The sequence below is a fragment of the Necator americanus genome, chromosome V (genome assembly GCF_031761385.1).
Source record: "Necator americanus strain Aroian chromosome V, whole genome shotgun sequence".
Lineage (NCBI taxonomy): Eukaryota > Metazoa > Nematoda > Chromadorea > Rhabditida > Ancylostomatidae > Necator > Necator americanus.
In genome coordinates this window covers 2,017,761-2,032,086 of record NC_087375.1, presented here as the reverse complement: position 1 = coordinate 2,032,086, position 14,326 = coordinate 2,017,761, and the positions used below count along the sequence as shown (strand labels likewise).

At 36.5% G+C, this 14,326-nt stretch overlaps 1 protein-coding gene across 1 annotated transcript; it reads right to left on the bottom strand.

Moving 5' to 3' along the window:
- Positions 1-9,353: 9,353 nt before the first annotated feature.
- On the bottom strand, positions 9,354-13,555 carry RB195_012692 (uncharacterized protein; the record flags this gene model as incomplete). Its single annotated transcript, XM_064202187.1, has 15 exons — positions 9,354-9,484; positions 9,540-9,651; positions 9,744-9,828; positions 9,952-10,015; positions 10,087-10,166; positions 10,306-10,401; positions 10,949-11,128; positions 11,226-11,350; positions 11,426-11,546; positions 11,780-11,863; positions 12,075-12,149; positions 12,298-12,415; positions 12,522-12,604; positions 13,216-13,343; positions 13,433-13,555. The coding sequence occupies 15 exons, from the start codon at positions 13,553-13,555 to the stop codon at positions 9,354-9,356; spliced, it is 1,605 nt and encodes a 534-aa protein (XP_064058068.1).
- Between the last annotated feature and the right edge of the window lie 771 nt (positions 13,556-14,326).

Genomic DNA, 14,326 nt, shown 5'->3' with positions numbered 1-14,326 from the left:
TAAATAGATAAAATTATAAATAGAAAAGACAACAAATAGGATAAAATAATAACACTCCTTGTGGTCCGTTAGAAACTTGGAATAACATCAAATTTTTATTTCGAAAATTTTTCGACTTCTAGCTCGAAATTTTACTTTTTTAGTCTTCAGAAGTAAATATTTACGTGACCACATATGATTTCCTCCTGAAAAAAAATACTAACAATAATTCTTTTTGTTAAACCCAGCGCCTGACCTGACGAAATTGAAAATGTTGGGATTATTCTATGAATAGGAAGAGGTAAAGGATTACGAATACCACGAGCACGCTCAAAAAAGCGTGTGAAACACTCCAGTGCTACTCAATCTCCCCAACGATGCAACTTATTACGCGATAGAGCGCGGGCGTCCTCGTCCTCCAGCAGATCCTACTGATATAACTCAAGCAAGCAACGTTAGCTGCTCCGAATGCATAATCATAGATGTTTTGATGGTTGCGCTCACTCTGTCATCTGTAATAAGTTGCATCGTTAGGCGAACTGGATCACACAGTGCAGTTACACGCAGTTTTTTTCTGGATTACCAACGGGGAATTGAGTGGTATCACTGTCATACTCACGGGCTATATCTCCACCTCAATCTGTTCGTGTAGAGATTCCGACATCGTCTATTTCCTGATGCGCTACGAGATTCAAACATCGTCGATAATAATAATAAATAAAAAAAATAAAATAATAATAATAAATAAATAAATAAAATAATAAAAGTCTTAAATTTAGTACTTTGGTTACTAATAGTAAATTTAATTCTTTTGCTATTATTTATGCATTGACGACCGCAAGGTTTCTGGTTTTAGGATATGGAACTAGGGAATTATTTTTGATCTTCGTAGCAAACGACCACAGATGAGTCTTATTTTCCAGCTGGCAATACATATTTTCGTAGGACCGTATTCCTTTATTTTTTCGTCCAATAAAATATTTATACTATTACGTACGTATTTGCCTACTCTCCTATACGTCTAAATGATATTTTCCGCCCCAATTAATCGTTAAAAGCAGAAGTACGAATGGAATTTTGCTTTTGCAATTTTTTTTCAATTATAGAGACAAATAAATATAAATAAAACTTAAAACAAACCACTTATAACACAAAAAAACTATTCTAGCTGGTTAAGGAAGCCTCTACTTCTTTTTCTGGATCCTGACACTGCAGAATTCGCTCGTGTACTACTTTAGCCGGCGCAACTCTTACAACCACTGCCACTGTTAAGACTCTGAAGAAAGGGACGAGAAGGCCGACCGAAACGTTAGCCGAAATAGCGATCGATAACTATCTTGATCATTTGCTGGTAAGAAAAAGCGGTGCACAATAATGTAGTTTTCTTTTGCGCTAGCCTGTTAGCTACGTCCTCGATACAGTCCTATGTATAAAGCTGATCTCGTCTTCGTCTAGGATAATATTCACTTAAGAAACGATTTTCGGCTGGATCGGCTTCTATACCAGTTTGGTATTCATAGATCATCTTCAATTCGATCATATAAATTCTATTTATAATATATTATTATTATTTATTTAATATTACTATTTATTGCCATATTTATTCAATGTTTGTAACCTATAATTATTACTTATTTAATATTATTATTTATTACTATATTTATACTCTATGAGTGTTTTTATTTAATATTATTGTTTACTGCTACATTTGTTCAATATTTATAATCTACAATTATTATTTATTTAATATTATGATTTATTGCTATATTCACCCAATATTTATAATCTATAATTATTATTTATTTAATATTACTATTTATTTCCATATTTATTCAATATTTATAATCTCTAATTATTATTTAATAATATTATTTTTTTTACTATATTTATATTCTATGAATGTTATTTACTTAATATTATTATTTCCTGCTACATTTGTTCAATATTTATAATCTACAATTATTATTTATTTAATATTATTATTTATTGCTATATTTATTCAATATTTATAATCTATGATTATTATTTATTTATTTATTATTATTTATTGCTACATTCAACGTGTTTGAAAAATAAGAGAACTATTTCTTCTGGAGTTATTTTTCCACGTGGATCTTACGATAAAGTAACTCATGTGTGTTCCGGAACAAATATGATGGTGAGAAAAAATTAATATCTGACGAAAAAAAAGGGAAAATAATTAAATAATAAAAAAAATAATTGCAATCAGAGTCGAATCGTTGAAATGTGAAGGATTTTCACCCATAGTTGCCCGGAGCAGTTTTTTTTTTTTTTTTGGTAATATGCTCTGTAGTAGACCGAACATGATCCCCGTTAGTGATAGAAAAGATAGCAAAGTATAAACGCAAAAGAAAAATCTCAGGATAACTCTTAGCTGCGTAGTGAAACACTGTGTACTTTGACGATAAACAAATAAAATATCGTATTAACCCTGAAATCGTTCGTTTTTAGCCACTAATAAATCCTAATAACAGTAATTTAGTCGCAGTAATGTGACCTTGCTAAGAAGTTGTACTGGTAATAATTGAAATGTCACTTTTCGTTTATTCAGTGACTTTGTGAGAAATAATGAATTTGAAATGAGTAAAAAAATATGAAATGCAACAAAAAAAAGTGCAATAAAAAGCAACCAAAGAGTACGGTAAGAAAAGTACAGTAGGAAAAGTACAGTGAAAAGGCTTTCTACAAGTTCTGAATGAGGCATATAAACAAAAATCAGAAGCAAATTATCATCAAATCCATCGAAATGTTTTGAAAATTTGAAAAATGGCAGCTTTTAATTACGAAAATTCGTCAATGTTCACATAATCTCTGTTTTTGTCTTTCTCCTGGCCCTTTGTAGTAGAACAAAATTATTCTCTCATTATTTTTAGTTAATTTTTCGATCAATTTTTCTCTAATACAATCAAATATGCTAAGAAAAAATGAGAACTGTCAACAAAAAAGAAAAGACGAAGGGAAAAAAGAAAAGAAAAAAATTCTCCGCATTCCATTTCAACTTCGAATCTTTTCTCACCTGACAAATATTTGCTACTGTAATGATAAGAAAATTTCCGTTGAGAAACTACTTTTAAGGTAACTAGTTACCTTAAATAAGAAGGTAAATGTTGATTGTTTAAAACGTCTGGAACTCGAAGAAGAATAATAGGTGAAAGTATTCAATGAATCAACAACGTATGTCGTAGCATCGGCACTTCGAATCGTTTTTTTTTTTCTCTTTAGCGTAACACTTTTCTTTTCTTCGGACAACAACATCTATTCCACACTCGAGTAAACCAGTGCTTTTCACTCAATCATTTCCCTCTTGAAGAATCTCGCGCTTCCTTTTCATCGTTTTTTTTGGGGGTTAGGAAAAGTGAAGTTGATGAGACAGGTTTCCATTGACAGTTACGAATGGAGAAAAACACTTTTGAATGGTTTCTAACCGAGAAAAAAGAGCGGCGAGACAGAAAAGAAACTTCTCGATACTTTTTCTTTGTTTTCATGTTGTATGTTCGTATACAACAACAACAAGTATCTTAAGTATGTACTGTTACTCGTCGTCAAGTTTATTACTTTCATCCATCGCGTCCGTGAGGGAATGAAAAAAGTTATGATTATGACCTTGATTCGTTTGTTAATAGGTAGCCTCCTTGTGTTCGGGGGTTCGTGCCGTCAGCTACTCAGCGCAACGATGTTCCCCTCATTCGTGGATCTACGTAGAATGTCCCAAGAAAAATTGAAGAATTGAAACGAAAAAAACTGAAGTGAAATCGGACGCTAAGAAGCAAAAATTCTGGCAGTATCCCCTTCTCGAACCTCGGCTATTGATCAATAAATCAATATTGTCAATCAGTATTAACTTTGTATCACTAATTTTTCAAAATTTTATTTAAACACTCCAACTCAATCAAATATGTTCTCTTCTCTTCGTCTTTTCTTTGATACATCATTGGTGTATATATGACTAAATAAATAAATATTATTTATATTCACATGGATCTTTATTGATGTTTTATTTATTTTTATTATTTACTATGTCTATATTTATTTTTATTAATACACTGATTATATACATATTAATGTTTTATTTATTTTTATTATTTACTATGTCTATATTTATTTCTATTAATATACTGATTATATACATATTAATGTTTTATTTATTTTTATTATTTACTACGTCTATATTTATTTCTATTAATATACTGATTATATACATATTAATGTTTTATTTATTTTTATTATTTACTATGTCTATATTTATTTCTATTAATATATTGACTATATACATATTTTATATAAATAAATAAGTACATATACATAAATTTAGTTCGATCGTTCCTTTTTTCTTCCAACCTTCATTCCCAAACCGCTTCCTACGAATACAGCAGTTTTAGGATAGAAACAAAGCTATTAAATATATGCTCACTTTTATTTTTATGCTTTTTTTTTCAATTTTTATGCTTAGCTATTAGATTTATGCTTACTGTAGAAGCTTTTCTAGGATGATTAGCAAAAATTCAGCGGCGCCACGCTGATATTTATGATCTTCTCCCCGAACTCTATGTTTCCCATCAGGTTTTCACACTACGTCAATTTCATGATACTCTGCGTGTAAACGGTTGAGGAAAATAAGCGTATTACTGCAAATATGTGAAGATGATTACTTGTTCCTCTCACACTAGTCATAAACAGTTATTTATGCACATAAATACAAAAACAACAATCACGTACATCACGCGATAGGGCACATATCGTGGAAACAATCAAGTACACTTCTTACAATGGGAATGTACGCACACTCGATACGTCAAACCATCAACTGCTACACTGTTGAAAGGTATTATCAAATGGGAACGGAGTGCAAAAGAGGCTCAGAGTAAGAAGGTTCCAGAAGAATTCCTTAGTGTCACATGCTATAGTAAAGGATAAAGTGCCTGGACGTTAATCAATCCGTTTGGGACCACCCAACACGTTCACTACATTTCAGAATCGTTTGAGGTTTACGCGGTTTACGAACGCGTAACTGGCCTATACAGTGACTCCCGAGGGACACACGATGTATAAAGTCCGTGTTTTTTTTACCTTCCCAGACATTTTTTAGGGGATAAAACCACTGACTTTGATTGTTTTGTTTAGTACCAATTTATCGACCCCGGAGGGATAAAAGGCTCTGTTGTCACTGGGGCGGATTCGAACCTTCTACGGTAGTTTAGTGGCGAGTATTCGCGCATCCTTGGTATCACGCATAAACTGAATAACGGACAAGACCACGGCGTTGATCAATCCCTATCTGGATAAATCTACGCATTCAATTCAAAATCAAAACTTCAATTCAAAATCGCCTGAGGTTTATTTTTTTCTGTGGTCTATTTTTTGTAGCTTTTCAAAATGACTTATTCGAATGCTTACAATGACTTCTTGCGTCATTGTAGAAGGGAGGCGAGTCGATATGTCAAGTTAGTGTTTCAATTCACCCACAGACATCTCTGGTACTAATTTATCGCCGCCATAGGGATCAAATGACTGGTTGGTTCTACTGCGATGTTAAACTATCGATCGTGTAAACACAAGAGAATCTCCTACCGACCTCGCTACACATACTTTAAAAGTAGATTAAATATATTTGTCTATGAAAAAAACCTTTAACAGGAATATTAACGTCGCAATTGATCATTCCATGCAAATATTACTACTGTTAATTTATAAAAATCGACACTATTAATTAGATATTCATTATTGTAATCTTTTTTTCTTGTTGGTTTTATCATTTTTATCGACTTGACACTACCATTCTTTCCGTTTTCATCTACATTTAACCAAACCAGTAGGGACGCAAGTAGAAAGAAAATGCGATCAGCGTCACCCGAACGGTCTGTAGAGCGGATGTTGCGACGAGTACTCTGTTTCCATGCTTCACATCAATAAAAAATGAGGATTCGAAGTTCATCCTGCACCGAAGAGGTCAAAGATGACACCGAAGTCACCAAAAGAGGTGAAGTAATGCGGATCGGACACGTGATGCGTTTCAACAACAGTTAGTTTTGCGATACAGGAAGAATGCCACCCTGGTGATCAGATTCCTTCACGGAATTCTTCGAAGAAAAGTTTTTTGAGGATTTTGCGAAGGAAAGAAAAAGAAAAGTCAGTGAAAGTCGAAAACGGAAGTATAGGTGGCCTACGGTCAGATGATTGTTCCAGCTTCTATTTTAAGGAAAATGCGGATCACGGGATGTCATCACTCCGGAGATCTTGGCGTAAAGAAGCACTTGACGTTCACTTTCAACTATATGAGAGTTCCTTAAGATTCACTCGCGAAAAAAAATGCGCCATCAATCAAAATAAGTGGTATTAGGAATGGTGCAAGACATAGAGAACACGCTTTACAATTCATTCTTTCTCCTTGAGCCTGTCCTGGTTGGTCTCGGCGCGGCGTATTATCTTCAAAAAGTTGTAGATCCATTTTTCATCTAAGGATATAATTATTTTGATATGACGCTGGTCAGTGAGGTGTTCCCGTTTCTTGTTAACCTTACCAAGTTCGTGCAATTGACGAATAATGACCGGTTATGATATTAACTCACAGGAAAAATGTGCGAGTACAGGTCCCAGTAGGAGTAATTTTGACAATTTAACAAGGAGTCCTAAAAACCACGCTAAGGTTCGCTTATTCTCCCACTTCTACTCTTTCCGTCTGAGGGCAGAGGCGAAACGAAAGCCCATTCCACTCCACTAATATACAGCTATGCTCTAAACTATCTTGTGTTCTATTCTTCTGTAATAATATTGAACTATTACTTTCTTAAAGGCATCACCCCACGAATCTGGAGTGGTACGGATTTCCGGTGGAGCATTCGTATACGGGGTCGTAGATTATGGTAAGGAGGGTGATTCCGTTCATTTCTTCCTAATTGCTGTAGAGAACGGCCCGGAAGATACGGCTTCGAGCGTTCCGGCTCACTATTTTCTACAAGGAGTTCGAATGGAGCGCGCCAGCTCTGTGCCGCGCCGCATCTTCCGGGCCGTTTTTTTACGGCAATTAGGAAGAAATGGACGGAATCACACCCCTCTCCATTGTCTACTACCCCGTATACGAATAGTCCACCTGAAAGTCCGTACCACCTCAGATTCGTGGGGTGATGCCTTTAAAATGTGCGTTCTTCTATAAAGTAAACATCTTCGTCAGTGAACTGTTCAGATTAAAAATATGTTTTAAAGCTCCTAGCTTTAAAAAAAGCTTAGGAGCATCAAAACAATGAGTTTTCCCTGGAGCCTTCTTTGCGTCTAGTCTTGTCTCCAACGATGGCACAGCACAGTTCTGGCTATGGGCTATGGTTCCTTCAGCTTTCATTGTAGGAGCGTGAAGATAATAAATACTGATTGCAATTTAGAACGTCATAATGGCACCGTACTCAAATCTTCAATACTACAGTACTTCCTGCTTTGACCTATGCATCAAAAGCAGATGTGATGCGCCATATCGACAAGCGTGAGGCCAGAATCGTGAGCGACTGAGTCCCACACGATATTAAACGCACCACAGAAAGACCGCCGACCCGATGGTCGACTTCTTCACAAATACTCTGGCACGCGATCGAGACAAATGGAAATATTATTAGCGCCCGCTCAACCAGTTCGAAGAGCGCGAGTCAAGGTGATCAAGGTGAACAACACAGCGGTACCTCTGTTAGGATTCTTTCAGTCAAGGCACTCCAGATAATACGCTCACATGAGATGAAAAAAATAATCCGATGATGATGTTTTAATTGCTCTTCACACGCTTATAAACGACTGATCAAACCTCAATCCTGGTTAACAAAAAGCACTAACGCTTTTTCATGACAAAAACTGGGGTATCCAACAGAGAAAAAGCGAATTTCCTGAAAAACAGTCAGCCTTCTTTCAGAATAAGCAGCAACACTTGGAAGGAACAAATTCATCTTTTGAGAGCTTTTATGAATTTTGCAGCAACTCCGCAAGAAAACAGTCGGGTAGAATTCTCTCAAGCTTCGAAGTTTCGGGAAAAAAATGTTTTCTCTCTGTTTGCAATTGAGTTTGGTTATCTCAGTTTTATTTTCACCAATCCTTATATTTCAATTGAAAAAAAAGAAGAGGAACATTGTTAATTGAAAGAGAAATGTAATTCTATAGTGAAAGTTTATAGAAATTACCATTACTTCAAATTCTTATTGAATAATGAGGGTGAGAGAAGCTGGTACCACAAGAAATCTATAGCCCGGAGTTAGCCGAACTTTCATACTCGTATAATAATAAACCAGAGTTAACGTCCGGTTATCGCCGGACTGACATAAACTATATCTTTCCATAAAATGACTACTACTATTTCTGTATACAGCGCATGCTAAATCCTCAGCTGGCAATTTCCAACTAACGATGCGATCAGAACGAAAGTAGGTGAAAATCAACGAAAATCAAGGTCTTGATCTACGGGGCGGGCCGTGAGGTCCCTATATAAAACCATTGTGACTCACAGTTGTGGTACGTGGTCTGTTGCGCTGCCAAGTGTAGCTAATTAGGTAAGTACTAGCCAATGTGTTGCTGTTTGAATTTGCCTATCGTTTGGATGCTTTCTGTAGGGTGATGGGGCGCTTCAGAGGATAAATCACTAATGACTTTGAATTTTCCAGGCTCTGACGAAGGCGATAACGCCGAAACGTTAGCTGTTGTTTAATAAATGGAGATCAATACCAATCTTGGCTACAGCTCAAGAAAATCAATTAAAAACTACGTTTCGACATGCCGAGATTCAAAGACAGTCGAACATGGGCGAAAATCAATTAAATCTATACTATCGAATAGCGGATCAACATTTCCAGTCGAAAAGTATGCTGTAGTCCGCGCCCTACCCCCTAGCACCTGTGCAAGTTTCGCTTAAATCGCCCTAAACAAAGGCGATTTATGACTTGCACAAACGTACGAACGTTTTTATCATAAAGAGATTAGCACCGCCATGGTCCAAATTTACCGAGATTAACCGCAAAAAATATTCTAATAAGTTCAAAGGTCTTTGGTATATTAAGAGCGGAAAAGTGAAAGCATGAGAAATACAGGTAAGTAGTATGCGGAGTAACAAAGGGCATTCAAAGGAAAGTCGAGTTATAGGAGCATCACTTCGCCAAAACATGAAATAAAATGACAATATGAAGTTGAAAGAGGACCAAAATGACGTTATGTTTATCAGTGGAAATGATTGAATCCAAATCCATCCAAATTCCCCGAATAATTGGAGATTTCGTTGCGAATAATTCAAAAATATGTACAAACATGCGCAGAATGCAAATAGAAATGTTATGCATGAGTGTAATAAATCAACTCCCGTTACGTATTTACATGAAGAGCAAACCGATAAATCAGCTAGAGTTCAGAGGTTTCTCCGCTCGAATTTTTTCTGAGAATAACACGATTTCTTCAGCTTCAGATCGATCTATGAGTTCACTGGGTAGTTCAGATGACTGCAGGGATTCGCTTGTGGTGTGAAGAGCTGGATATGTTCACGATAATCGGCTTCCTACTCAATTAGTTGTGTAAACACAAACCTGCGGTGGTTCTTCCACCGATTTCTTCGAGGATTGTTCGCGAATTGAAGTGGGATGATGAGCTGTGACCGTATAAAAGAGGAAGATACTGTATGCTGCCACCAGACCAAACCTTGAAATAGTTTTTAAAAGGCTAAAAAGCTACAACTATGAACAAATCTAAAACTCCAAAATAAGATTCTAGAACTAGGATTTAGCACCCACAATTGTAAGCATGGAACCGTTGTCAAATTTCGGTAAAAAGGTAATGAGCGACGCATTTCCGAGTAGAGGAGCTTCCACAAAACCACTAAAGAATTAAACATAAGAATCAGATAAAACTGAGCAAGAATTTTTAAAATTTAACAGTTAATTCAACATAAAAAACCATAAGCTAATTAAATTATCAAAAGAGTAATATCATAACGTATACCTGGGAGTGAGCCTAACGGTTGGAGACCAATCAACAATTAGCAAAGCAACAACACATGGATTTTCTTTAAAAAAATACATTTGGGATAGTAAAAATTAACAATGTTAAGGAAAAAACGGAAACGGTTGAACTCACCAGCAAAACTAACAGCTAGTCGTTGACCATCTGGACTCAAGGCGAGGGATTGCACTCTTCCACCGATCGTAACAATTTCTCTGAAACAAGGCAATTTGTTAACAGTGAGTAAAAAATTAAACACAAAAATGGGAGAAATGTTTTGAATCTAAATAAGAAAACGGTGAAAGGCCCCCATAAAATACAGTCACAAATGAATTCCGCAAAAAAATTATATACCTCTCTACTGCGCCAGAAATTTCTAGCTCAGAAGGATCAAACTCCACGGGCGATAAATCGAACACAGGTACTGCATGGCAGTCTCCAGTCCACCGTCTGAAAATACAATACAGTTTTCCAGCACTTCTTCTTTAGATGACCATTGGTACCAATTCATTTTAGTACGAAGAAATGAAGATGTGCACCTAACTACAATTCCCAAGCGAAGTTAAGTCTCATTAATATTCACGGTAAAGGTCATCATTTCTAAAGTTAACGCCATGATTTTGTTCCAACAGTGCAGCTAAACCCATCCCACTAACGAATGCGATACTGGGAAGTGGTCATAACGCGGAGCGCAAAAAGAAAAAGAAAAAACTTAAAAGGAAAAAGAAACGCAGAAGCCCCATCGTAAGTCCTGTCATATTAATCAATTGAATAGAGCACGTAGTCTGGTCAAAATGTCCTGGATTCTGATGCTTTTACGTAAGCGACTCCGCTTGAAGCGGAGTCGCTTGAACTCTTTAAATAGGTAAGAAAAGCAAATGAAGAACAGAAGAAGCAAATAAAGCACCAAAGCTGTTGTTTATTAACTCGAGATGCTAATTTTTCTATGACTGCTTACTCACATACAGTTGTTCAAGATATAGACCATAAGACTCACGTTTCGGTGACTCCATCTTCATTAACGACGTTTTTAGCAGCGAAATTGATAGTATAGAGATGACTGCTTCCTTCAGAAGCAAAAAGCAAGGAATCTCCTGTAGGTGACCATACAGCACTTACAGCACGTCCTGCAAGATCACCCCACCGTTCCTCCCGCCAGCAGGTCCGGTCGTACACTCTAACGAAATACAAAATAAATAAATGAATAATAAAAATATGAATAAATGAGAATACATGGCAGCGACTAGAAAAGTGTATAGTAAAAGTTAACTTACCTAATAACGTTACTGGTATAAAGAACAGCTAAACGCCGACCATCTGTAGTTGCTACAATTCTTGTCACATTCCCACCAGTCCATGCCCCAAAAGACTCAATCTCTCCAGTCGATACATCAACAATCTAATAAACATTTTATTGAACGTCAGAGTGGACCTTTAGGTCATTTGTCCAAATCAATAAATTGCTTGATAGTACCATTATTTTGGCGCTGTTCGGAGATACTGCTAGAATTACGTTAGTCGTGGTGCGATCCCAAACAATTTCACTAATAGGCTCCGCAGGTAGCTCGATCACCTGAGCACACTGCACAGAAGGCCTGAATATATAATAATATGAATAATACTTTACATTTAGCCACGTTTAGCACTTTGGTATTCAACCAAATGATTGTGATGGACATCCAGCTGAGCCAGTATACAAGTAAATGAGTCAAATGAGGTCAAACACAGAGAAATTTGAATTCCAGCAGACGTGTGGCTCTCACGTCTTGTATGTTTTTGGCTTGAGCAACCGTATACTGAAGCTACTTAGTACATCGGAACAACTTACTTGATATTAGCCGCTTTCATACTCAACCTCCAGATCAAGATTTTGTTGTTGGCTGCGACAGCAAGGATTCTCTGGTCAAATGGTCTGAAACGAACAATGGAACTCAACTCATTAAAGTTAGACAGCAAGAAAAACTAAATATAATGATTCAGGCACACGACACTTTAACCCTACTCCTTAAACACCCTAGAAATTTGAGGTATCCACATCTTTTCAACTTAAAAAAAAAACAAAAATTACGTTGAGTTCTTTCTTTTCTTTATGTAAAGGACAAAGAAATGTGTTTAGAACTTACTCCCACGCCATGCAAGAAACATTGGATTGCAGTGGATGTTTGAGAGTCAATGGAGTCTTCTGAGTTCGCCCAATGCTATATACTCGAATGTAGTTATTGGTTTGACAAATGGCAATACGTCGTCCGTCGTCGTGCACAGCTACGCATCGTAGCCAGTTGTTCTTCCGAAAAATGGGCGGATTTAGGCAAGGACGATGGAATTCAACTTGAGAGAAGAAAATACCAATTAAGAGTTGGAACATATTCTTGTAGAAGTTCCTCAACTCGACTTTGACTTATCGAAGGAAGAACTTTCGAAGTAACGCTAACAACACCATTTCGTGCTCGGAGAAGACTTCGGCCTTAAAGTATATGCTCTTCAAAAATGAGATGTAACTTTTGTAAGAAATCTTTCATGAATTTCAGGAGCATAAAAATGAAGAAAAACCAGCTAGAAATGTGACTAACCTAGTCTCGCAATTGGCCAAAGCTTACTATCCTCGGTAATATTTGCTATATGATCGATTAAACCTGTTATTCCGTCTTTTTCCCTAAAAACGTGAACATGGCAACAAATACAAATACAATACAATAACAATAATAATACAAATAATTAAGAAATTCCGACGATATTAAAGGGGAAGAAACACATTTACGCCTGGAGATAGGAGTAAAATCCGTGCAAAGTTGGCTGTATAAATTAAGTAAATTTCCAACCTTGTAAGTGGAACCACCCGAGAAAAAATGTATATGTAAGTGCAAGTAGTCTTATTTGTATTTGCGACAGCGCTCTTTCAGTAGTTAGATTTTGATTAAAGCTTATCAATGCGTGCGAAAAGGCATTCTCTTTTACTGAACTTTCAGATTTCAAAGCTTTTCCACCATCAAAATATCCGTCTCAGTGGCACCTTTATTGCTGGGCCCTCTATCTTACTTTTTTCTTTTAGTAACCTTAGGTTACTTGTCATAGACACCCCTAAGAAGTGCCCTCTTAAGGTCTTGATTTAGTTATTTACTTCCAGAAATAAGAGCCCCGCTGCGTAGCCACCCACACTACATTTTACCCCATTTTACGGATTAATAACAACTGTACCGATGAAAAGATCAAATAAATAATTATAGATGACTTCTACGGATTAAGAAAGAAGTTTGTAAGACGCACCATCTGTCAATCGCTTGCCTAACATGATCCGCTTCTCTAAACACAAACGCATCCGCAACGTCACTTTTAGAAATGGAATGTTGAAGACTGTTAAGATGTGCTCGCTCCACAAAAGGATAATCAGCCATCTGCAAACTACATACTTGCATACGCATTTTAAAGTCTCATCAGATATAAAGAAAGATTTCCCTGAAGGAAATAATATGGTTAAACCTACAGCATCGCACTTGGCCATCGAACGGAACTGCTCCAGATTTCCAGTGAGAATTCGACCATTGTATTCTTCTATAGCATACGGTTTTCCAGAAGAATTAAGCGGTGGAAATTCAAGCAACGACATCCTAGGATTAAAAGTGCTAGGAATTGAAATCTGCACTAGTGATTGGGCAGGAAAATCCGCGAATAATACGCTATAATCTGCCTCGATGAAAATAATGTTTGAACATTTGAATCGGCTAAAAACCAGGTAGTGAATTCAAAAATTGGCGCCCTTGTGCGCAATGGAGCGCAGAATCTGCTGCGCCGCAGCGACAGTTGTGCCCAGTTCACCAGAAAATTTTCAAAAAAAAAGGGAAATATCGCTGAGCGCACAGACTAAAGCTTTCAAATCGTGTTGGAAACACAAGAAAAAAGTTAGTTATTGCGAGGTGCTGCAATACGGATTTCAAGCAGATTCGAGAGATTTTCGCCAAGAAAACCATGGAAGTCTGAACTTACCCAACGCGAGGTTCCGGAAGGCGAAGGTAGAAAACACAAGAGAGGTTGAATTGTTCTAAACTACAAGAAAAATCTTGGCTATTATCAGATTAGAACAACAAAAAATTTCAAAATGATCTTTTGAGGAAAGTTTCACTTCTATCAAAAGATTTTTCATGTAACTGGTTCTTTTCTTTTGTTTTTTGGTGGATTTCGAATTTGAATTGTGGAAAAAATTGTGAATTGTGCTCTGAATATATCAATACTTTACCAAACTCTCCGTACACGTTTATTGGAAGTGAATAGCTAAGTAGATCGGAGCCGCAGGACCTAAACATTACTCTTGGAGGATCCATGCGATGTAGGCTTAAGTAACTAAGAAAAAAAGGAAGATAGAGCTGGAACTATTAATGTT